This window comes from Nycticebus coucang, chromosome 2, assembly GCF_027406575.1.
Source record: "Nycticebus coucang isolate mNycCou1 chromosome 2, mNycCou1.pri, whole genome shotgun sequence".
NCBI classification, from domain to species: domain Eukaryota; kingdom Metazoa; phylum Chordata; class Mammalia; order Primates; family Lorisidae; genus Nycticebus; species Nycticebus coucang.
Window position 1 is genome coordinate 118842277 of NC_069781.1, and position 24678 is coordinate 118866954.

The 24678-nt window shown below is 49.0% G+C and overlaps 1 protein-coding gene across 5 annotated transcripts in view; it reads left to right on the forward strand.

The window, feature by feature from the left end:
* RHCG (Rh family C glycoprotein) overlaps positions 1 to 12867 on the forward strand; it is a 30016-nt gene extending 17149 nt beyond the window's left edge. Inside the window, exons 4-11 of one of the 5 annotated variants that reach the window (XM_053581658.1) lie at positions 2772 to 2919; positions 3739 to 3905; positions 6073 to 6210; positions 6384 to 6520; positions 6853 to 6977; positions 7228 to 7301; positions 11066 to 11213; positions 12433 to 12867. In XM_053581658.1, the coding sequence (XP_053437633.1) occupies positions 2772 to 2919; positions 3739 to 3905; positions 6073 to 6210; positions 6384 to 6520; positions 6853 to 6977; positions 7228 to 7301; positions 11066 to 11191 (915 nt within the window). In that variant the 3' untranslated portion in view covers positions 11192 to 11213; positions 12433 to 12867. Of the gene's footprint in view, positions 1 to 2771; positions 2920 to 3738; positions 3906 to 6072; positions 6211 to 6383; positions 6521 to 6852; positions 6978 to 7227; positions 7302 to 11065; positions 11214 to 12432 lie in introns of those variants that run through there. The other 4 variants (XM_053581659.1, XR_008378241.1, XM_053581660.1 and 1 more) reach the window with 4 other exon arrangements.
* The last annotated feature ends 11811 nt before the right edge of the window (positions 12868 to 24678 follow it).

Consider the following 24678-nt stretch of genomic DNA (forward strand, 5'->3'; position numbering starts at 1 on the left):
GACACACCAAGTCTGGCATTTCTTTTTTTTTTTTTTTTTTTTTTTAGAGACAGTCTCAAGCTGTCGCCCTAGCTAGAGTTCCATGGCATCATAGCTCACAGCAACCTCCAGGCGATTCTCTTGCCTCAGTTTTTCTATTTTTTAGTAGAGATAGGGGTCTCACTTTTTGCTCAGGCTGGTCTTAAACCTGTGAGCTTAGGCAATCCTCCTGCCTAGACCTCCCAGAGTGCTAGGATTACAGGCAAGAGCCACCGTGCCTGGCCAGCCTTTGCATTTGATGTCCCCTTTGCTTGGGTGGTCATCTGCAGTCCTTTTCATTGTCGAGGTCTCAGAACGCACATAACTCTGTAGAAGGCCTGCCCGATCCCTACCCCCGTCCCTTGTAGTCATTCTCTCTTACAGTGCCTTATCCTTATCTGATAAGAGCAGGTCCTCAACACATTTGAGTGAATTTCAGAGTCTGAATGCATGTCACTCTGGGCTCTGGGACAGAGAGACGAGCAGTGTAAAATCCCAGAATCTAGTGTGGGGCCAGGAAGTAAATAGGCAGTGATCACGCATTGTGATATGGGGTAAGCCAAGGGCTAGGTGGCTTAGAGGAGGGTGCCTAAACCAGCACCCTCAGGGAGGCTTCCTGGAGGAAGAGAAGTCAAAGCTGGAAGTCAAAGCTGGAAGTCAAGTAGGAGGTCGCCATTTAAAGGAGCCAGCAAGGGCACTCAGGGCAAAGATTTTTGGAAGCAAACCCACAGTGAGGGGTCTCTGGTGGCTCAGACAGAGGCTAGTGCTGAAAGGGGAGTTCAGAGGGCTAATGAGCAGGGACAGGACTCTTGAGGACTGTGTTGAGGTGTTTTGACTGCATCATGAGGGCAGTGGGGAGCTAAGCTGGAAGGCGACATGAGCAGACATGTATAAAGGAAATGTCACTTTGGCTGCAACCTGGCAAAGAATATCTGGGAGGCAGGAAGCCCAGGTAAGAGGCTTCTAGCCATGTTAATGAGAGATCATGGGACTTGGACTGGCTTAGTTCAGTGAGAAGAAAGTGTAGAATTCAAGGCCAGGCATGGTGGCTCACACCTGTAATCCTAACACTCTGGGAGGCCAAGGCAGGTAGATTGCCTGAGCTCACAGGTTCAAGACCAGCCTGAGCCAGAGCGAGACCTCATCTCTAAAAAATAGCCAAGTGTTATGGTGGGCACCTGTAGTCCCAGCTACTTGAGAAGCTGAGGCAAAAGAATTGCTTAAGCCAAAGAGTTTGAGGTTGCTGTGAGCTGTGACACCATAGCCCTCTACCAAGGATGACAAAGTGAGACTTTGTCTTCAAGAAAAAAAAAAAAGGAAAGTGGAGAATTCAAGAGAAATGGAGGCACTGCATAACAGCCCTTGGGGACTGAGCAGGGTGAGGGCAAGGAGAGAAAGGAGCTAGGCTTGCAGAGGGGTAGGCTGTGGGGCCATCATGGAGTTGTGAAATGGCTGAAAGGATAGTATCTTAAGGGTGAGTAAACAGGCAGGGAAAGCTTCTTTGATCCTCAAAAACCCTCCCCAGTCTGCTACAGAAATTCTCTTAGTGCCTACCAGTGTTTCAGCCTCTTTTTGAGACAAGTTTAAACACAATAATTATCACTGACATGAAAGGAGCACTTGCTTTTTGCTGGGCCCTGATCTAAATGCTTTACACAGGTAAACTCTGAATCTTTATCACTGACATAGGCACAATTATTTCCTCCATTTTACAGATGAGAAAGCTGAGGCTCTGAGAGGTTACAGGGCTCACCTAAGGTCACACAGCTAGTGGAGGCACTAACTGGGTTGAGAGTCAGGAAACCCAGCCCTATGGGCAGCGCCTGTGGCTCAAGGAGTAGGGTGCTAGCCCCATATACTGGAGGTGGCAGGTTCAAACCCGGCCTCAACCAAAAATTACAACAACAACAACAAAGGAAACCCAGCCGTATAAACAACTCGCAGTATGACCTTGAATCCCAGGGTTTAGTCTTTGATTCTGATCCTCTGAGATTGATTCTGATGGGGGGGGGGGGAAGAGGAGGCTGAAAGTGGAGAGGTGAGTAGGGGTGGGAGGAAGGGAACTTTACACAACGTGTCTGCTTTGATCCAGCAGACAGCTCCTAACAAGTCTCTGTGATCTCCCCCACTTTGTAAATGAGGAACTTGAGATTTAAGGGGGTCAAATGAGAGGTGCAGAAGATAGATGGGGAAGGGGCCAACTCCAAGTGCTCTGACTTCAGGGGACCAGGGAGGGAAGGATGGGACCAGGGCAGGTGGTGGGAGGTTGTCTGTGTGATTGGAGGGCCAGAGTATGATAGGGTGCAGGGGTAGAGGGGTAATGGCAGTTTTGGTGGGCTGTTGAGACAGGAGTGATTGTATAAAATGAAATGAGGAGAGGGGAGATCCAGAGGGAGGGGGAGAAGTCAGTGGGTGACAAACTAGATAGACATTGCCCTGTGTTCTAACTCAGCCTCCCTTCTTCCAGCTGTGTGACTGAGAGAGTTCCTCTCCAAGCTTAGGTTTTTCCATGAGCAACAGTCTCATCCGTTGGGTTAGGATGTCCTGACATTTTGCTGAGAGGCTGACAGACTGGGTTCAGGGATCCCCTCCTTCTCCACCTTACTAGCTGACTAGTCTATAGGGGCCCCTGAGCTCCAACCTGCACCCTGAAGAGTTAGAGACAGCTGGAACTCTGTGTGTGTGTGGGGGGGGGGAATGCGAGGAGGGAAGGAGAGAAGGTGCCATATCCTGACAGATTCCTTGTTCCCCAGGTGAAGGATGCAGGGGGTTCCATGACCATCCACACATTTGGTGCCTACTTTGGGCTCACAGTGACCCGGATCCTCTACCGACCCAACCTAGATCAGAGCAAGAATAGAGAGAGTTCTGTGTACCACTCGGATCTCTTTGCCATGATTGGTGAGAGCTGCCATGATGACTGAGGGCCACCAGGATTGGTGAAAGTGGCCGTGATGGGTGAGGGCCACCATGGGTGAGGGCCTCCACAATGGGTGAGGACCACCATGGTGGGTGAGGGCCTCCACAATGGGTCAGGGTCTCCATAATGAGTTCAGGCCACCATGATCATTATCAGAGGATCACATCTGATCCCCACATGGTCTGGTAGAAGGCTTCCAGTTCCCTTTGGGGGAAGGGCAGAAGGAGGTTGCCTATAGGTACTTTAGGATCCCAGATGTCTCCAAAGAAGTTGGTCACTTGTCCTGTGTTTTCCTAGAATGCCCCAAGGCAGACATAGTGGCAACCAGGAACTGGTGACTCCATCCCTGGGCTAGGGCAAGGTGTGCATTCCTACTTCCTCTGTCTATTCATTCCTGAGAACACATACTGACCGTACTCATTCTGGTCTCCTGAAGCTCATCCCTGACCTCCAGGAGCTCCTCATAGTACAGTGGAAGCAACAGTAATGACACGTAGAGAATCTCCCTATGAAGGAGAAAATACTCTCCTACTAGTGGTAGGGGAGCAGGGTGGGGCACTTAGCTCAATAATGGGGATCAGGGTGGACTTCTGGAGCAGACGGGATGGCTAAGCAGGAGGGAGGCAAGTGAATAAGGCAGGGAGGGCCTTCCAGAAAGAGCCTGTGGATGGGCGAAGCTGCAGAGGTGGAAATAGCTGAGGTGTAGGGGGTCAACTGACGTCTCTGGAGGTAAGGGGTTCTTCTGTATTCCATATAATGCCTTTTCTCCTGGGGCCCCGGCCCTGTCTGGTCTGACCCAGGCACCCTCTTCCTGTGGATGTACTGGCCCAGCTTCAACTCTGCCGTATCCCGCCATGGGGATAGCCAGCACCGAGCTGCCATCAACACCTACTGCTGCTTAGCAGCCTGTGTGCTCACCTCAGTGGCGATATCCAGTGCCCTGCACAAGAAGGGCAAGCTGGACATGGTGAGCAGTGGGGGCCCTGGGGGATGTGTGGCTTTGCCTGGGCCTGGCAGCTGCTGATCACCATGCCCTGCGAACAGCTCTGGGAAGCAGATGGCATCAGGGATCATCACAACCATTTTTTTTTTTTTTTGAGACAGAGTCTTACTCTATCACCAAGGCTGGAGTGCCTTGGTGTCATAGCTCACAGCAACGTCAAACTCTTGGGCTTGAGCAATCTTCTTGCCTCAGCTTCCTGAGTAGCTGGGATTACAGGTGTGCACCACTATACCTGGCTAGTTTTTCTATTTTTAATAGAGATGGGGGTCTTACTCTTGCTCAGGCTGGTCTTAAACTCTGAGCTCAAGCAATCCACCCGCCTTGGCCTCCCAGAGTGCTAGGATTATAGGCCCAATATCGTACCCATTTTGCAGATGAAGAAACTGAGGCTCAGGGAGAAATGATTCATCCTGAGCACATAGCTTCTTTTCTTTTTTTTTTTTCCTTGCCACCCTGAGTAGAGTGCCATGGTGTCATAGCTCATACCTCAAACTCTTGAGCTTGAGCAGTCCCCTTGCTTCAACCTCCTGAGTAGCTGGGACTACAGGTGCCTGACACAATACCCAGCTAGTTGTTTTTTGTTTGTTTGTTTGTTTTCTATTTTTAGTAGAAACAGGTCTCACTCTTGCTTAGACTCTTGAGCTCAAGCAATCCACCCACCTCGGCCTCCCAGAGGGCTAGGATTACAGGCATGAGGCACTGAACCCAACCCAGTTTTCAGCAGAACCCAGAGCCAGGTTCTTGGAGGTTCAGCTTTGTGAGCTGTTCTAGGTGAACTCCTCCTCCTTGTCCTGCCCAAGCCCAGGGTGCTGACGGCTGTTCTGGGACTAGCTGTTCTGCATCAGGCCTGCCCAGCAGGGCTGCCGGGGGCACTTCCCCTGTGCCAGGCTCTGAGCCTCCAAATGCCGGCCCTCAAACTTCCCCCCAAACCTCCCTTTGCACACTCAGAGTGGCAGTCTCTTTATTGCTTTGTCTACTCCCCTGGGGAAGTTTGGGGGATGGTGTTACCCAGTATCCTTCATATCATATCATTGGGACAACTCCATAGATGTTGGCAGATTTTTCTATCATAAGAAAAGTAAAGGCGGGCGGCGCCTGTAGCTCAGTGAGTAGGGCGCCGGCCCCATATGCCGAGGGTGGCGGGTTCAAACCCTGCCCCGGCCAAACTGCAACAAAAAAATAGCCGGGCGTTGTGGCGGGCGCCTGTAGTCCCAGCTACTCGGGAGGCTGAGGCAAGAGAATCGCGTAAGCCCAAGAGTTAGAGGTTGCTGTGAGCCGTGTGACGCCACGGCACTCTACCGAGGGTGGTACAGTGAGACTCTGTCTCTACAAAAAAAAAAAAAAAAAGAAAAGTAAAGGCACTAATTCTCCATCTCATAGTCTGACACAAGCTTCTTAACACAGGGAAATGTGTGCTGAGACACTGTCAGGAATACTTGTCAAGGGGGACATTCTTGCCCTGCAGAGAGGTGGGGTCTCAGGCATTGTGGGGAAGAGAATCAGACATTGGTGTGCCTGTGTGCGTCCCAACCCACGTGCTGGGAGGGGCAGGGAACAGGGTCAAGGACAGGGACTTTGGATCAAGACACCTTTTTGCCTCTTGCTAGCTCTATGGTCTTCAGCAAGTCATTTAACCTCTCTGCAACTCAGTTTCCTCATCTGCAAATGTTGAAAGATAACTGTCCTCACCTGAGGGCTTATGGAGACGGAATGAAGTAATCCTCACCACCAGCAGCACAGTACCTGCGGCAGGTTAGCACTCAGAGAGCATTAGCTGGTGCGTGTGTATGTCTAGGCCCCACAGGCACCTTGTGTGGACGTGCAGACAAACCGAGAACATTCAGATGCGTGAGTCTAGGCACACAGGTGGATGTGGCACACATAGAGTGAATACAGGACTCACCGGCATGTACACTGGCACACCGCTGTGTGCACATGGAAAGTGCCCAGACCTGCTGGGTGGAGTGGGTGGTGCATATGGAAACACAGGGGTGGCTGAAGCAAGCCTGGGCTGAGGCCGGAGCCCTCTGCAGGCTCCTGGCTCCCAGGGCCCAGGTGGCACTCACACAGCAAGCGAGCTGGGGTTCTTGGGAGAGGACTGAGTTCCTGCCCACTCTGCCGTCCTTCCCAGGTGCACATCCAGAACGCCACGCTGGCGGGAGGGGTGGGCGTGGGCACAGCTGCTGAGATGATGCTCATGCCCTATGGCGCTCTCATCGTGGGCTTCTTCTGCGGCATCTTCTCCACCCTGGGTTTTGTATACCTAAAGGTGAGGCCTTGGGCAAGGGGCTTAGGTCTGGAGGATGTTTGGATCTTTGTGTTCCTGAATGGAGGGGTCCTAGGAAGGGGGCTCATGGCTGGAGCATCCTGGGTCTCTGTGTGTTGAGGGCCCCCACCCCCGCTGCAACTTCCAGCCTGAGCAGACCCACCTCTCCTCCCTAGCCCTTCCTGGAATCCCGGCTGCGGATCCAGGACACTTGCGGCATCCACAACCTGCATGGCATCCCTGGCATCATAGGCAGTGTCGTGGGTGCCGTGACTGCAGCCTATGCCAGCCCTGAACAGTATGGACAAGAAGGGTAAGAGGAAGGGGCAGGGCGGTGGGGGGACTCCCTCCTGCCTCCTCCGTCCCTCTTGCCTACTATTCCTCTGGGGAACAATATCGTGACTTTCTCCCCTTCTTTTCCCACTCGGGACTAATTGTTTCATAGGCCTCTCTCCCTCCACAGAAGTCTTAGAGACCACGTAATATGTCCCATGCCCTCTCATGTCATCAATGTAGAGTCTGAGGCCCAAGGTTCAGTGAGCTGGGTTCAGTAAACCCAGCTGTTTACTCGCATTTGTGGGGTGGCAGCAAATGGTTACCTGGCCTCTCTGTGGGGCCCTGACCTGTCCCCTGTCTCTATCCCAGGCTTGTCCATTCCTTTGACTTTCAAGGTTTCAAGGAGAGCTGGACCACAAAAACACAGGGCAAGTTCCAGGTTTTTGGCCTTTTGGTGAGCCTGGCCATGGCCCTGATGGGTGGCATCATTGTGGGTGAGTGAGAGTGGCTGGGCCAGAGAAGGGGGAGCAGCTGTGGGGTTCTCTCGATGGGGGACCCAAGGGTATAGGCTGGAGGACAGCCTGGAGCTCCCAGGAATCCTGGAGTCCCTTATGTCCACACTTCTGCAGTGGGACTGGGGAGACTTGAGCCTCAGTCCAAAGGATTTTCCCAGCTGGGGGACAGAGCCAGGGCAGGGGGAGAGAAAGTGTTTCACAACCTCCTGTGACCTCTAACTTTATTTAGGGTTAATTTTGAGATTACCATTCTGGGGACAACCTGCTGATGAGAACTGCTTTGAGGATGCAGTCTACTGGGAGGTGAGTTCTGTGCGCTTGTGTCCCTGCGCAAGGGCAGCTGCCTCCCCCGACCCCAACCACTGCATCAGCTGGGCTGGGCCTGGGAGCAAGAAGTTGAGTGGGGACAGAGCCAGTGTCATCCTGCTCCTTCATCAGGGAGGCTGTGTCTTCTGTGGGTTGAAGACTCTTTCTTCCCCTTCCCTCTAGGCACCAGGGCTTGGGGGCGGGGGGACTATATACCTATCTTTTTACACACACTAGGGGATGACAGAAGCAATCTACAGGTCCCTAAGGCCTCAGCTTTTTTCTAAAGCAGTGACTTCCTCGGTTTGGTCCCCAGTGGCATCAGTATCACCCAGAGACTGGTTAGAAATGCAGATTCTCAGGTCCCAGACCTCCTCAATCTAAATCTAGGCAGGGGGGCCCAGCACTCTTTTAACAAGCCTCAGGCTGATTCTGATGAAAAACGCCCCTAAGAACCCCTACATTTGATCCAGTGGTTTTCATCCCTTAGCTGCATATAGAAATCGCCTGGGGAGCTTAAAAGCAATGGAAAACCCAGGCCTCAGCCTGCAGAAACTAGGATTTAATTGGTCTAGGGTAGGGCCTACATATTAGAAATTTTTTTTTTTTTTATTGTTGGGGATTCATTGAGGGTACAATAAGCCAGGTTACACTGATTGCAATTGTTAGGTAAAGTCCCTCTTGCAATCATCTCTTGCCCCTGTAAAGTGTGACACACACCAAGGCCCCACCCCCCTCCCTCCATCCCTCTTTCTGCTTTCCCCTCCTCATAACCTTAATTGTCATTAATTGTCCTCATATCAAAACTGAGTACATAGGATTCATGCTTCTCCATTCTTGTGATGCTTTACTAAGAATAATGTCTTCCACTTCCATCCAGGTCATATTAGAAAATTTTTAAAACTTCTTAGGGGATTCTAATATACAGCCTGGATTAGAAATCACAGGTTCAACTAGTCTCCATGAGAACCATCTGGAGACCTTGTAAAAATGTGGCTTCCAGGCACCAGCCAAGAGATTCTAATTTAGTACGGCCCAGGACTCTGAAAGAGACAAGCTCCCAGATATTCTTTTTTTTTTTTTTTTTTGAGACAGGGTCTCCTCTGTCTCTAGGGCTAGAGTGGTATGTCTTCAGTTTAGCTCACAGCAACCTCAAACTCCTGGGCTCAAGTGATCCTCCTGTCTCAGTCTCCTGAGTAACTGGGACTACATGTAGCACCACCACACCTGTCTAGTTTTCCTATTTTTAGTAGAGATGGGGTCTTATGCTTGCTCAGGCTGGTCTTGAACCTGAGGTCAAGTGATCCCCCCACCTTGGCGTCCCAGAGTGCTAGGATTACAGACATGAGCCACTGTGCCTGGCCTCCCAGATTATTCTGATATGGAAACTGTGTTTTGTGACATTCTACCACTTTCAGCATCTAGAGGAGTGACAGTATAAAAACCCAATTTGAGGGCGGCGCCTGTGGCTCAAGGAGTAGGGCGCCGGTCCCATATGCCAGAGGTGGTGGGTTCAAACCCAGCCCCGGCCAAAAACCACAAAAAAAAAAAAAAAAAAAAACCCAATTTGAGAAACATTGTTCTAGTAACCACACATGGTGAAGTGTTGGAGAACTTACTCGCTTTACAAATATGCCACAATTTAGGCTTTCAGTGATTTCGGGCGGGCCTCCCCTGCCCCGTGAGTCATTACTGGAGATGCTCACCTGCATTGCATGGTGAGGATGGCAGGGCATCTCTCATGACAAGGGTGAGGCTCAGCCTGTGTCTGTGGTCCTTGGAAAGAGGAACCACCTTTGTCTTTCACTTAGCTCTGTATTTTTAAAACAATCCCAGAAGTTTTCAGGGTAATTTTACTAATACCCACTACAAACCAATTTTAGGTACATGATTAATAAGTCTTTCAAATTAACTTTTTCTAATATTTGTTTTCTTAATTTAAATATGTCTGCAGAATACAAATGCCTACATACAGTAACTAAGAAAATGCCATGAAGGCTATGTTGAACAGTTTGATGAGAATATTTCAGATTGTATATGAAACCAGCATATTGTACCACTTGATTGCACTAATGTACACAGCTATGATTTAACAATATAAATAAATAAACTAAAAAAAAATAATAAAATAAATATGTCTAGAAGCTCATTAAAGAAAATCTGGAAATAAGCTCGGAACCCATAGCTTAACGGTTAGGGTGCCGGCCACATACACCGAGGCAAGCAGGTTCAAACCCAGCCCCGGCCAGCTAAAACAACAATGACAACTACAACAACAACAAAAAATAGCCAGGCATTGTGGCGGGCACCTGTAGTCCCAGCTACCTGGGAGGCTGAAGCAAGAGAATCGCTTAAGCCCCAAAGTTTGAGGTTGCTGTGAGCTGTGATGCCACAGATCTCTACTGAGGGTGACATAGTGAAACTCTGTCTCAAAAATAAAAAATCTGGAACTAGAGAAAAATAGAAATTCCATCACCCTAATTCAAGCACTGTTAATATTTTTTGGTGTATTTCCTTCCTGTCTTTTTTTCTCTACATAGATTTTTGTTACACCATTGTAAGTGTCTTATACACCCACTTTAGTATCCTGCTCTTTTGCTTTACCTCTCTTTTATACCTTCTGAATAAACTTTCTTTCCCAGCATAATTATTTTCATTCTATAGTTAAAGTCAGAACTTAAACTATTTTAAACACCACAATTAGAAACCACACATTTAATGCTAATGAAATAAATAAAAAATGTTATCAGTTCCCACATGTAGATGTTTCCTTGTTTTCTTGGTTCTGTTTTGATCTTTATAATTTATTCCAAGTTCACACCTCTCATTTATATACCTGGAGCAGTACAGTCATCTGTCAGCATCCCAGGGGGCGATTCGTTCCAGAATCTCCTGCTGGGATGCTCAAGTTCCTGATATAAAATGGAGTAGAATTTATAGGTAACCTACACACATCCTCCTATGTACTTTAAAATCATCTCTAGATTACCTGTAACATCTAATATAGTGTGAGTGCTGGGTTTTTTTATTTGTATTGTTTAATTTTTTGCTTTTTCTGAATATTTTTGACCCGCAGTTCGCTGAAATTGTGGATAATTTGTGGGCTGACTGTACTTGTTTGGGAGTAATAAAATTCCTTGCCAATAGATGTGAACACCATGAGGTGGTCCCTGAGGCACCTCGTTGGTTTACTTGGGAAGTGAGGTGGCTTTTCAGAAGGCAAGGATGAGACAGATGAGGCAGAGCCGAGCCACCACCTATACTCCACCTCCCCATCTACTTCTGGCCTCCCTTGCACCTACCTCTTTACCACCTTTGGACCTGTCTTCAGGGACTTGCCATGCTGCCTCTCACCTGGCATCTGCTTCTCACCACACACACTCCTACCCATCTTTCAAAAGTGGGCTCAGCACAACCTTCCAGAATCTCCCCAGGCTGGTTTATAATCCTGTTGTATCCATCTACAACTCTTACTGTCACTGTGTGTTCAGTGGAATGCCTCATCCTTGCTTTCATGGGGCAAAGACCCTGTCTGGTCCCTGGTGGGCCCCAACACCCAGGACAGTGCTTAAGGCGCATGGGAGTAGAATACTTGGGGTGAAGAACCAGTTTTCCACAGCTTGTGATCTGCATGATGACACAAGGTGGCGCTCACGACACACCATTTGTAGCTCCTGGCTTAGGCTGTTGCTGCTCCACTACCCACACACACCCTGCCAAACCTGGGACCAGGCTCTGAGAATTGCCTCCTCTCTCCACAGATACCTGAAGATAAGAGCAGCATCTACTTCCCTGACGCCTTCAAGCCCTCAGTACACTCACCAACCCCAGTACCCTCAATGCCCATGGTATCTTCAGTTCCCATAGCAGTGCCCCTGGTACCCTAAACTCCCAGGGAAGGTGAAACAGGTAAGCATGGGCTTTGCTTGTCCGTGGAGGAGACAGGCAGTGAGCCACCAGTGGGGACTCAGTTCTCAAATGGCACTAGCCAAAGGGCAAAAAGCAAGCCTAAAGAGATGAGGATATGAGCTTCCCCACCTACTGTCTGGGGCACAGTGGGCACCTGAATTGTCAGGAGAAGTTCTCATAGTCAGACTGCTCACATACTGGATGGACATAGGAACGTGTGGAAGGCATGGGAGGAGACCTGGGGGCACATTGGCTTTCTGACTGTGTTTGCCAGCTGTGTGACTTTGAGAACCTCTTCACCCCAGAGAATGAATCTCAGTTTTCTCTGTAAAAGTAGAGCTGACAGGTCTGGCTCTGTTCAGTTGATCACTACAGGCGAGACCCTCTCTTGCTCCCTCTTTCCATCAATGAACAGTTCTTTGCCTCCTCTGTGGAATGGACCAAACCCTTGCTTGTGGCTGCTGCATCTAATCCTCTCAAGAGCTCTACAAGGTGGCAGAGCACAGTGGTTCACACCTGTAATCCTAGCCCTTTGGGAGGCTGAGGCAGGAGGATCACTTGAGCTCAGGAGTTCAAGACCAGCCTGAGCAAGAGCAAGACCCCTGTCTCTACTGAAAACAGAAAAATTAGCTGGGCATTGTGGCAGGTGCCAATAGTTTCATCTACTCAAGAGGATGAGGCAAAAGGATTGCTTGAGCCCAAGAGTTTGGGGTTGCTATGAACTATGATGCCACGGCACTTTGCCCAGGTTGACAGAGTGAGACTATATCTCAAAAACAAAAACCAAAAAAACGAACAAACAAACATCTCTATAAGGCAGATATAACTACTTCCCTCTTCTTCAATTAGCAATAATCACACCTCGGATAAACCTCCGTGGCTATAATACTGCCACTGTGCAAGCTAACTTCCCTCTTTTTAATAAATGAGGAACTTAAGGCTTGGAGAGGTTCAGGAGGCCCTTCAAGACCACACAGCTGGCAAGTGGAGGAAGTTGGGTCTTTGCAGGTCATTGTCCTTATTCTTATTATTGTTATTTGACCTTCTTGGGGGCCAGAGCTTGGAAATAGCTGGGTCTGAGTGATATGGCAGATGATGATGTTAGAATTGTAGGAGAGAGAGGCAAGGTTGTGACCAGTTGCTTCTAAAGTCAACCCCTGAAAGGCTATAGCAGGAAGGACCTGGCAGTGACCTGCTGCTCTTGGCTGTCTCCCTGCAGGCTCCACAGACTGGGGGGCTCCGGAAGATGCTGGTGCTGACTTAGCTGAGTACAGAAGAGCAAGTGAGCATCACCCCATCTGTCTGCTGGCTTGGCCTCAGGGTCCCTCCCAACCCCTTGCCCTTCATCCCAGGGCACCAGCCTGAAAATGGAGAAAAAGGAGCTGCAGACAAAGTGGGCATCCTAGCCACGTTCTGGCAGTGGAAGGTCTGCCATGCCTGGGGTCTTGGTGGCCACATACTCAGAAAAGCAGGCCCAGAGTGGGCTGGGGCCTGGAGTAGGCCTGAGACCTCGCAGGATACAACTTAGCAGCCAGCCACCACCTATTAGGCTCTTGTACCCCAGGTCTGCCCCTCCCATGCTCCCTGGGTCCCCAGACCTCTCTGTGCCATGTAAGTGGCAGCCTCCATAAATAAACATATTTGATATTCTTTATTGAAAGGGTGAGAATGCTCCAGTGGGGCCAGTTGGAGGGAGAAAAGGACCCAAGGGACTTGGCCTTGTGCCCCAACCTTACCCTCATCCAAGGTGCCACCCACACTGCAGTGAAAACCACCCTAGGCTGAAGAGCCAAGATTTAGGGTGCTGGAGCCTGCTCCCAGCTTGGAGCTCAGCTCTGAGCCAGGGTCCTTCCTCAAAGTACCTCCTTATCTCACATTAGCTATTACAGAAATACCCCTCAAAGCTGGCATCCCTGTTGTGTCCTCCATGTGGTTCTGCTCAGGGCCCTCTGGTAGGGTGCCAGAGTAGGGAGGGAGGGCTCCTTTGGGCCCATCTACCTTTCCCTCCTTCCTCTGCCAAGCCAACCTATTTCCTGTACAGTGGGGGAAGGTTCTGGGAGTTTAGATCTCCCAGACCCACCACCACCCTGAGTAGAAGAACACACAGTTCTTGCCCTCAGAGGGCTCACTGTTTGTGGGGGGACAGACCTGACACACCCTGAACTATGACAAGAGTAGCTTAGAGCAGAATTCTCTGCCCAGGCAGCTTCCCAAAGGGGGGGGGCACCCGAGCAGGGTTCTGGAGGATGAATAGGAGTTTACCAAAAGGAACACCTTGGGTACAGACCCTTGGGCAAGAGTCAACATGGTGAGGGTGGATATGGCTAGAAGAGAGGTGAGGCAAACGTGCACTGGCTGGAAAATAATATATGAAATCCATATTTGTGGAGCAGAGGGTCCTGGGAAGAAGGGGTGAAGTCAGAGGAGGGATGGTCTTTCCTGCCTCCAACTCCACCCTCCCCATCCTCCCTTGCAATTCACACACAACTATCACACATATACATGCTCAGGGCTTCATTTCTCTTACCAGAGCAGGGGGGGAGGGAAGGAGAGAGAGGAGGGATCTGAAATGCAACCTATTCATGTTCCTGCAATGTAACACCCCTCATTTTCCATGCTGGGTAAAGACAAAAACCCTTTACAACCTGTTTCTGGAACTTGTCAGCAGCTGCCAAGAGGAGCATGTTAATTAAACGTCGGCAAAGATGGAAGCCAGAGGCCCTGGCTCTAATTGGACAGTTTGCTTCACCAGATTGAAAAACATTGTGACAGAGGAGGAGGTGCAAGGTGGCTCGGCAGGGGTGCGGCATGGCAGGGAGCCGGTGGCTTTGATTTCAGCTGATCCATGCCCCAGCCTCCTGAACAGAGACACCCAGCCCAGCCTAGCAGCCTAAGGAGTCTGGCGCCACGGGAGGGAGGGGCGCAGGGTGGAGGAGGGCCTCCTATGCCCCAGGTCTCACTAGCAGTCCTGTCAACAGCTGTAGGCCCAACCGAGGATCAGGCTTTGAGAGGTCTGGGGCCATGCACTCTGCCTGATCACATGACCTGGGTCCATGGGCTGCACAGTCACTTTGACCCCAAGCAATGTTGAGGCACTGGGAGCCACACCCAGCTCTTTCCTGTGAGAGATCTGGGTCCAGGTCTCTGTTTCCCAAACCAGCACAGGGTTGGGTGATCAGGCAACTGTGAGGCTTGTCATGGAAACCTCAATTGTGAAAGTCCTCAAGGAACCCTGTAGAGCCTGGGGTTTCCTCCTCCAGGCTCTGCAGAGATATAATTACAGATGATCCCTCCTTATGTGTCTGGTGGTGGTTCTCCAAGTCCCCTCTTGTTCCCCCAGTTAGCGGTGACTGCTGGGTACTGCGCCTTATGTGTCTTGCATCATTTGATCTTCCAGCAACCCTGAGGGAGAAAGACTGTAGCTTTCCCACCTTACAGGTCAGGTGATTGATCCCAGAAAGGATAAGTTACCCGGTGGAGGTCATGAGTGTTATTAAGAAGGTGCCAGGGTGAGCCTAGAGCCCAGGTCTCTGATTCTGCTGTCTGACCCTGGGTTCCGTGTTTCCTGCTGTCTGGCTCCTGGCTCCAGCCTGGTGTCCAGATGAAATTCTTCAGGATGGGCTGAGGAAAAGGTGGGATTCCTAAGTGGAGATTACCCTTTCTCAGGGCCTACAGGCTGGGGTGGCCAAAAGATGAAGGTGCAGCAGGCCAGACATTACTCTGGAGGGACCCCACACATTCCCTAACACCATGTATATGCCCAGCTTTCATCTCCTGAGGCAAAGTCCCTCTTCTGTCCCCTTCTGCCTTGGCCCACCTTTGCCCCCCACCTCACCCCCATTCCAAACTGTTGCCCGGTGGGGGCTCCATGTGGGGTGAGAGGCCAGGCTGGGGCCTGTCAGCACCAGGAATAAGTATGGGAAAAGGAGCCCTTGTCGCTCAGCCCCAGAGATTAAGAGCTACAAACTGGATGTGGAGGGCTGAGGCCATTCACGGCAGCGCCACAAGCTGGGTTCCCAAGGGGGAGCGGCCCAGCAGCCTATGTTGGAGCTGTGTCCTGGCTGCCCACTGGACCTAATTCCCTGGGAGCCATAGCTCAAGGAGCCCCAGAAATACCACTACCGTGGAGAGAGGCCACCCTGGATGGACACGGGAGGCCTAGATGCTCACAGGGGCAACCCTGAGGAGGGATGGAAAGTTGGGAGATGTGCCCACAGGAGCAGTGTGTGGACACACAGGCCCGTGGCCTGGATATTTTATCTGGGGAGGGAGACCCTAAAGATGGTCAACCCTGTGTGTTAGAGGCTGGTTCAGGCCCGTGTGTGTCTGAGGTTTGGGGCTCAGAAAATGGGGCCTGGAGACAGCAACTTAAATGAGCCAGAGGTCCCTGCCTGAGGAATGAGGTGTGGTGAGCAGAGTGGCATCGCCTCCCTTCCCTGGCAGGCCCAGATGCGTGCTAAGTGTGTGTGTGTGTGTGTGTGTACTCGCCCACAATGGAGATGGAGCGGGGTGCTTGAGAACAGCCCTTCAGAGGCGGCTGGAGGGGCTCTGCAAATTGTAATCAGATTAAGGGGACCAATCACTTAGGGCTCTTGAAAAGGCCACAAGGTTTCTAATCAGCCCTGAGCACCAGGCCCACAAAGCCTGAGGAACTCAGCAGGAGCCACCCGCCAGGGGGCCAAGGGGTGGGGGGTGTCTTTCTTCCCTCTCTGTCTCTTGTAATTATGTCAATTTGCTAGCCAAATTGTTTGCTCGAGTGGACAGGGGGGCTTGTGCCCCATTCATGTGGTAATGTGGGAACCACAGGCTTCCTGGCTGGGAAAATAGAAGGTACCAAGACCCTTCTTCAAGAAGCAGGCAGGCCCAGGGGTGTGGGGCTCCCAGGCCTCAGGAACTCTCCTCTCCCCAGCCTGGGGCCTTTTTCCCACAAATTCCAGAAATGTCCAGCTTAGATTGTCCTCTTGGATGTCTTTTTCGGCTAGCTAAGATGAAGGACAGGAGGGAGGCAAGGACCCCAAGAGGAAGGCTAAAAAAAGAGGTCACCTCCAGATTCCCTCAGGGTGATGGTGGGCAGCAACAACCCTGTGTGTTAGAGGCCGGTTCAGGCCTATGTGTGTCTGAGGTTTTGGGCTCAGAATATGGGGCCTGAAGGCAGAAATGTAGATGAGCCAGAGGTCCCTGCCTGAGGAATGAAGTGTGGGGAGCAGTGTGGGGTCCCCAGTGTCTGGTCCCCAGGAGGATAGACTGAGGCTTGAGCACTTTGGGAACAGCATGGGACTTGGGAGACAGCAGAGAGATGGGCTTCTAAAGTGGTGAGTTGAGTTGCACCACACACAGATTCAGTAAAGTGCAGAGACTTGAGAGAAAGTTCTTACAGTTTACTGAGCCTTGTGCACACAGCTGCCCACTGACCGTGACAGCAACCCAGGGAGCTAAGCACTGGGTATCCCATTTCACCGACAAGAATACTGAGACTCAGAGAAGATGAGTGATTTGCCCAAGACCACTAGCTAGTAGATGAGGAGGAGAGATTTGAACCCAGCTCTATCTGATCCTTCTGCCCTCCCCTCAATGTTTGGGTTCATTCTTTCCTTTAGCCAGCAAAGAGGACCTGACTATTCCCCTAATTCTGTCTGTATGAGTCATCAAGGATGCAGAGGATTAAGATGACCCAAAGAAGGCACGGTCATGGGGACTGTTAGCACTGGCTACTCTCAGCCTGGAGCTGTGGGCTCACAGAAGCGTCAGCACTGGACACATTGCTCAGGAAATGTCATTGGGAACAATAGTTGTCAATCTGTCCAGACACTGAATGTGCATCAGGTGTGTTCCCCTGCCTCCTGGGCTACCTACTTTCCAGGTGCCCTTTTAGCACCTGAGGACCTTCCTCTCTCCCCGGGTGTGGCACCCCCAACACCCGTATTTCTCAGATTTGGGGGCCCTGCTGTCCACCTGACAACTCCCGGCTGGACCCACCTGGCTTGTCAGTTTCCCTCTGAATGGAAAGAGCCCCCTGTTCATAGATGCTCACAGACCCGCTGGCCCCCATCACACACACACAGCTCACCACCAATGTTCCTCTCTGTTCCATTCTGTGGCTGTCAGGATCTGCCCTGCTGAAACTGGAGGAGGCTGCAGTGTGGGTGGCAGTGAGGTTTAGAACATGGAGAGAGATCGCCGCAGGGGGTGTCTACAGCCACAGCTCAGCATCCCTCATCACCTAACTAGGAGACAAGGCCAGAATTCATGTGTATTACCATGTGAGATGACATCCAGAGATTCTTTCTTCTTAGAGCAAATGAGATTTATTAGGTGGTTACGATATGACTTCCACTGGGCCAAGTGCTAGGTGCAGGGAGACCCAGGCTCTAGGCACAGGGTCCACAGCCCCACTGGTCAGGACAGGAGAAGACTAAAGACACAAAACACCTAGTATGGGCCAGGCACAGTTCTAGACACATTACATATACTACTTCATTTAATCTTCACAACAATCCTTTGAAGTAGATGTATTTATTATCCCCATTTTATCCCATGAAGAAACTGAAGCACACAGAAGTTGACTAACTTTCCCACAGCCACACAGCTGCATGGCAGGCCCCCAGCCTCCCTCTCTTCCTTCCTGGCAAAATCTACAGGAGCCCTTGGATTTGAAGGGGCAAATGGAAGAATACCCAGCCAAGCCAAGGCCATGATGTAAAGCTGATCCTGAGGGACCAGCAGGAATTATTTAGGCAAAGGACCAGCTTCTGGGAGATGACAGAACATCTAGCTCAGGAGTGGTGAGGCATGAGGCCGGAAGGGAAGGCAAATCTGGATCCTATCCTAAAGCTAATGGGAATAAGTTATTGGAAAATTTTAAGCAGCAAGGGTGACAGAGTCAGGAACAGCATTCTCCATGCCCCTGTGTTGTTGGGGGATGCCATCCTCTGGGTTGGTTTAGTTCTAGGAATTAGCCATGTCAGTTTTGCCTCAGGGCCTTTGCATAGGCTGTGCCACTATGCTCGAATGTTCTACCTACCCTGCCCTGTACCACTGACCTCGCTCATGCCTACTCATGCCTTTATTATACCCTGCACTTTATCTTCATAGTGGTAATCAAGTCCATGCTTTCTTTTTTTTTGAGACAGAGCCTCAAGCTGTCGCCCTGGTTAGAGTGCTATGGCATCATAGCTCACAGCAACCTCAAACTCCTGGGCTCAAGCGAGTCTCCTGTCTCCGCCTCCCAAGTAGCTGGGGCTACAGGCGCCCGCCACAACGCCCGGCTATTTTTTGATCGCAGCCATCGTTGTTTGGTGGGCCCGGGCTGGATTCAAACCTGCCAGCTCAGGTGTATGTGGCTGGCGCTTGAGCCACAGGCGCCAAGCCAAGTCCATGATTTCTTTGTGTGCATAGCTAATTGCCAGTCTCCCCAGTAGACAGAAGTTCCACATGAGCAGTGATCCTTTCTGCCTGGCAAATTTCAGAGCCTAATCAGCCTAATCGAATGAATAAATTTTGGCTACATTAGGAGAATGGGGTGGAGGATAGAAAGGAGAGATGCTAGCTGTGAACACCTACGAGGCTTTGCTAGGACCAACCCAGGTCAGCGACATGCAGGCTGTGAATGTGGATGGTGGCGTGTGGATGAAGACAATGGACATAATGAGTGGCTCAAGAATTCTGAGACAGGGGCAGCAGCTGTGGCTCAAGGAGTAGGGTGCCAGCCCCATATGCCAGAGGTGGTGGGTTCAAACCCACCCCGGCCAAAAGCTGCAAAAAAAAAAAAAAAAAATTCTGAGACAGGACTTATAGAACCCGAACCTACCATTCATAGCATTTCTCCTTGATTTGAGCATGGGCTAGAAGGGTAGCACCCCAGAAGCCACCTTTCTCCAACCCTCTTGCCATCTTACATGCCAAAAAAATATTGGAAAGCTGTGCTTCAAGTTAGGGAAAGGAATAACCAGAGTGAGGGGCAGGGGCACAGCCCTGCTAATCCAGCTGACAGGAGGTAAAAGCAGGCAAGGGTGTCATCCTGGGAATTTGCTTTGGGTGCAGAACAGGTGGCAGGATGCCCATGCTGACCCTTCCCGCCTTACTTGCTCACATATGTGGGCATGGTTTTTTTTGCCCCAGTCTTCCCCTAACCTATTCCCTGAAGGTGCCAACTGAAGCAAAGCCACCTATTCAAAGCCTTTATGCCTGGATTTTGCAGAACCCACCTCAAAATCTCCTAAACAAAGATACAGAGCTAAGGTCACAGGGCTGGACTACAAAGGAAAAACATTGCTGTCCTGGTCAATTGGCAGAGACGAATTGTCCCACCACATCTATTCTACTCTTCTTAACTAATGGTAGATTTTTAACTACATTTCCCAGGCTCCCTTGCAGCTATGGTCACATGACCAAGTTCTGGCCAATGAGTGGAAGTGGAATATGCAAATTCTAAGTTAGGCTCCAGAAAGGACGCCTTTTCTTCTTCCACTGCCTCATTGGGATGAATTGAAGCTGCATGTTAACGTAGCTCAGTGAGTAGGGCGCCTGCCACATACACCGTGGCTACTGCGGAGGCTGAGGCAAGAGAATCACTTAAGCCCAAGAGTTTGAGGTTGCTGTGAGCTGTGATGCTATGGCACTCTACCAAGGGTGACAAGTGAGCCTCTATCTCAAAAAAAAAAAAAAAAGAAAAGAAAAGAAGAAGAAGCACTCGAAGAAAGATGTGTAGGTTGGAAACACAACCCTGAGTCATGAGCATTTATGCATCTGTATCTAAAAATTCAGGTGCACAAGAAACACCCAATGATTCTGTCACCCCTTTCTTCTCTCCCCAGCCTGGGAGAATTTTTCTCTATTCCAAGGGTTTTGGGAAATGGAGAATCCCATCTTTCCTTCTCTGCTTCTTCTAAACTTTCTGTCTTTGCCCACAAATTGGAATTTTTTTTAGAAAATTAGGCATTGGGAAGCAGAAGCCAGGAATATGAGGAACTTACCTCTGTTTTCTGGACTGCCCCATCCCAACACGATGGCAGTAAGTACAGAGTTGACTACCCATTTGAATGGGGGCAAAGAAAAGAGAAAAATACAGGCATAGGAGAAAGACATAAATTGATGGTTGTTTACATGGGCTCAATGACACAAGCGTCATTGAGGAAGGGCCCAGAGTGACAGATACAGCAAAGTGAGGGGAGTGATGCAGTTGTATCTAAACCCAGACTGAGACGGCTGGCTTCCCTAGACAGCAACAGGAGGTGATTCTTGGTTTATTCATTAACATCTTGTTATAGGGGGAAAAGGTATATGCCTTACAGTCAGACAGACTTAGGTTTAAATCCATCTTTGCTAATAATTACATGTTTCATCCTGGGCAGGTCACTTCATTTCCTTGAACCAAGCCTCAGTTTCCTCACATGGAAAATGTGGAAAATAACATCTATCTCAGAGTGAACTATGAGCATTAAAGGGGATAATTAGCACATAGCAGCTTGGCAGCAAATGGAACTAGTACAGTGGAATATCATATTTCATGGTGTGCTATTATTTGGGTAGAACAATGATATATAAGTCATGTTAATTATACATAAACATGTGTGTCTGTATCTATCTATTCTCTGTCTATATATGTATACACGTGTATATATATGTGTGTGGACATATATGCATGTACATATTTATAGTAGAACCTCTATGGTTGACCACCTGTCTACATCGACCATGTCCTTAAGTTGACCTAATTTTTATAGACCAGACATGCACTGCATATACATATCAGTACAGTAGGCCTAGTTCCTTATGTTGATCACCTCTGTATGTTGACCAGTTTGTTACAGTCCCTTGGGAGGTCAACTTACAGAGTTCTACTGTGTGTGTATAAAATGGACACTTACAGTGGCTCCATGATCATCACATGCAGACCCAGCAATGTCCAGGGGAAGAAGAGCAACTATTTCTTCCTTTCATGTCTTTTCTTTTCTTTTCTTTTTTAATTTTGACTCTTGGAAGTCATCAAAAAATACAGTAATGTCTCAGGATATAAAATCAATGTCCACAAGTCAGTTGCCTTTGTATATCCCAACAATGGCCAAGATGAGAGGTTAATTAGGGACTCAACTCCCTTCAGCATAGCCCCAAAGAAAATGAAATACTTAGGAACATACCTAACAAAAGAGGTGAAGAACCTCTATAAAGAAAATTATGAAACCCTAAGAAAGGAAATAGCAGAGGACATTAACAAATGGAAGAACATACCATGCTCATGGCTGGGAAGAATAAACATTGTTAAAATGTCTGTACTTCCCAGAGCAATTTACCGATTCAATGCCATCCCTATTAAATACCAACATCCTACTTTCTTTTTTTTTTTTAAGAGACAGAGTCTCACTTTATGGCCCTCGGTAGAGTGCCGTGGCCTCACACAGCTCACAGCAACCTCCAACTCCTGGGCTTAAGCGATTCTCCTGCCTCAGCCTCCCGAGTAGCTGGGACTACAGGCGCCCGCCACAACGCCCGGCTATTTTTTGGTTGCAATTTGGCCGGGGCTGGGTTTGAACCCACCACCCTCGGTATACGGGGCCGGTGCCCTACTGACTGAGCCACAGGCGCCGCCCCCAACATCCTACTTTCAAGTCTGCATTTTGTATGGAAACTTTCATGTCTTTTTTTACCTTCAGACATCTTTTAAGTGAAATTATATGTGTATATATGCCTATGTTGGTTTCATTTTAGTTTTAGGGTGTTTTGTTTTGTTTTGTTTTTTGAGACAGGGTTTTACTCTGCCAACCCAGCTAGAGTGCAGTGGCATCACCATAGCTCACTGCAACCTCAAACTCATGGACTCAAGCAATCCTGCCTCAGCTTCTTCAGTAGCTGGGACTACAGGCCCACACCACCACACCTCTATTTTTTGTAGAGATGGGATCTCACTTTTGCTTAAGCTCATCTGGAACTCCTGAGCTCAACTGATCTTCCCACCTTGACCTCCCAGAGTGCTACAATTACAGGAGTGAGTCACTGCACCTGGTCTTAGGGTGTTTTTTATTTTAATGGTGTTATGTTATAGCTTGTGCTCTGATCAGTTTCAGCATATTCTCTAATAGAAATATTCCCTAATTCGGTGGTTCTCAAAGCATAGTCTAAACCACCAGCAGAATTACCATCATCTGGGAACTTGTTGGGAGCCCTTGGGCTCCTCCTCCCCCAACCTTCTGAATGTGAAATGCTGGAAAAAGGGCTTGACAATATGTGTTTAACAGGCCTCCAGGTGATACTGATCTGTGCTCAATTTGAGACCTACTGCTCTAATTTATTTATCATATTCCCCTGGTGATGAATATCCAAGTTTCAAATTTCTTGTCATTAAAACTTGTGCCATAGGTATCCTTTTGTATGTGTTGGCATCTTATGAGAACATCTCTCTCAAAATTTTCTTGGTTAATTTTTCACATTGACTTCACCAGATGAACTTCAGAGCCTGCTTGTAAATTCCAATCTCAATGGTACAACATTGAACATAGGCTTTAATTTGGGAGGGATTGACATCTTGACAATAGAGTTTTCCCATCAAATATTAAAATCCTACGGGATTTTAAGTGTAAGTCACATAATTATATGTAATTTAGGCATGCTTTATTATTATCCCTATTATAACAATTGTGGAATATATTATAGTGCTTTTCTCCTTTCCCTGAATTTTATGAAACTGAGAACATAATCATTAAGGGTCAAGCACGTGACCACCTTGTTTTTCTTGGGAATGTCTCATTTCTTATATTGGCTTCTTAGTTGTGATTCTGTTAAGCTTGTATCTCTTTTTGAGAGCACAGAAAAAGCGCAGAAACTTTTCCCAGAAATCCTCTTAACAGATTTCTTCCCATGTTTCATTGGTTATGGTAGTTTTAAAACATGGCCCCCAAATTCTTTGATACTCTTCCCTTTAAGAGATGAAGTCTACACCCTCCCTTGAATCTAAACTAGGTGACTGCTTGTCCAATAGACTATGACAAAGTGCCACCACGCTGGTTTCTTTCTTTCTTTTTTTCTTTTTTGAGACAGAGTCTCACTTTGTTGCCCTTGGTAGAATGCCGTGGTGTTACAGCTCACAGCAACCTCAAACTCTTGGGCCCAAGCAATTCTCTTGCCTCAGCCCCATGAGTAGCTTGGACTACAGGCACCTGCCACAATGCTATTTTTTAGAGATGAGGTCTCACTCTGGCTCAGGCTGGTCTTGAACCCGTGAGCTTAGGCAATCCTCCTGCCTAGGCCTCCCAGAGTGCTAGGATTACAGGCATGAGCCACTGTGCCTGGCCTCTTTGCTTGTTTCTTAAGGTGTGAACCTTAAGAAACAATCAACTTCTACTTCTTGTCTCTTGGGACACTGACTCTTGGAATCCAGCCAATATAGTCTGAGGAAATCCAAATAAGAAGGAATTGAGGACCCTGGCCCACAGCCTAGGTTAAGGGACCAGCCCCCATCCAGCACCAACTTGCCAGCCACCTGAGTGAACCCTCTTAGAAATAGTTCCAGTCAAACTGCCTGAGCTAATACCACGTGGAACAGAGATTAAGCTGTCCCCACTGATTCCTGCCTCCATCATAGTTGTATTGAGCAAAACAAAAGATTGTTGTTGTTTTAGGATTGTTTTTAAAGACAGTATCTCACTCTGTCACCCAGGTTGCAGTGGTACAATTATAGCTCACTACAACCTCAAACTCCTGAACTCAAACTATTTCCTCCTATCTCAGCCTTCTGGCTGAGGACTACAGGCACCCTCCACAATGCCTGGCTTATATTTCTTTTCTTTTCTTTTCTTTCTTTTTTTTTTTTTTTTTGAGACAGAGTCTCACTCTGTTGCCATGGGTAGAGTGCTATGGCATCCTAATTCACGGCAACCTCAAACTCTTGGGGTCAAGAGATCCTCTTGCCTCAGCCTACTGAGTAACTGGAACTACAGGCACCTGCCATAAAGCCTGGCTTATAATTTTTCCATTTTTAGTAGACATGGAGTATTGCTTTTGCTCAGGCTGGTCTGGAACTTCTGAGTTCATCTTACCCTCAACCTTCCAAAGTGCTGGGATTATAGGCATGAGCTACTATGCCCAGCCTGTTTTAAGTTTTGAGGCAGTTTGTTAGGCTGCAGTAAATAACTGTGCCAATGACATGACGCACTTTGATGTCTAAATCAGTCATTGGCCTGGGGACTGGCCCCCTGTGAATGAGTTAAACCATCTAGGACCTTCCCCCCCTGAGGCTGGGGCATTAGAGCTGGGTTACGTTTCCCGAGCCCTGGACTAAATCAGACTCTGCCAACAAGGATGACAGGAATGGCTGCTGGTGGATGACCAACATTGAGAACGTTAAGTCTGGTGAGGTAAGGTAACTGATCCAAGGTCATGCAGCTATTATGTGGCAGGACCAGAACTTGAACACAGGCTGTCCCCCAGCCATTAGGATCAAGTCTAAATCTGTCACTGCCAGAACTACTCCTAG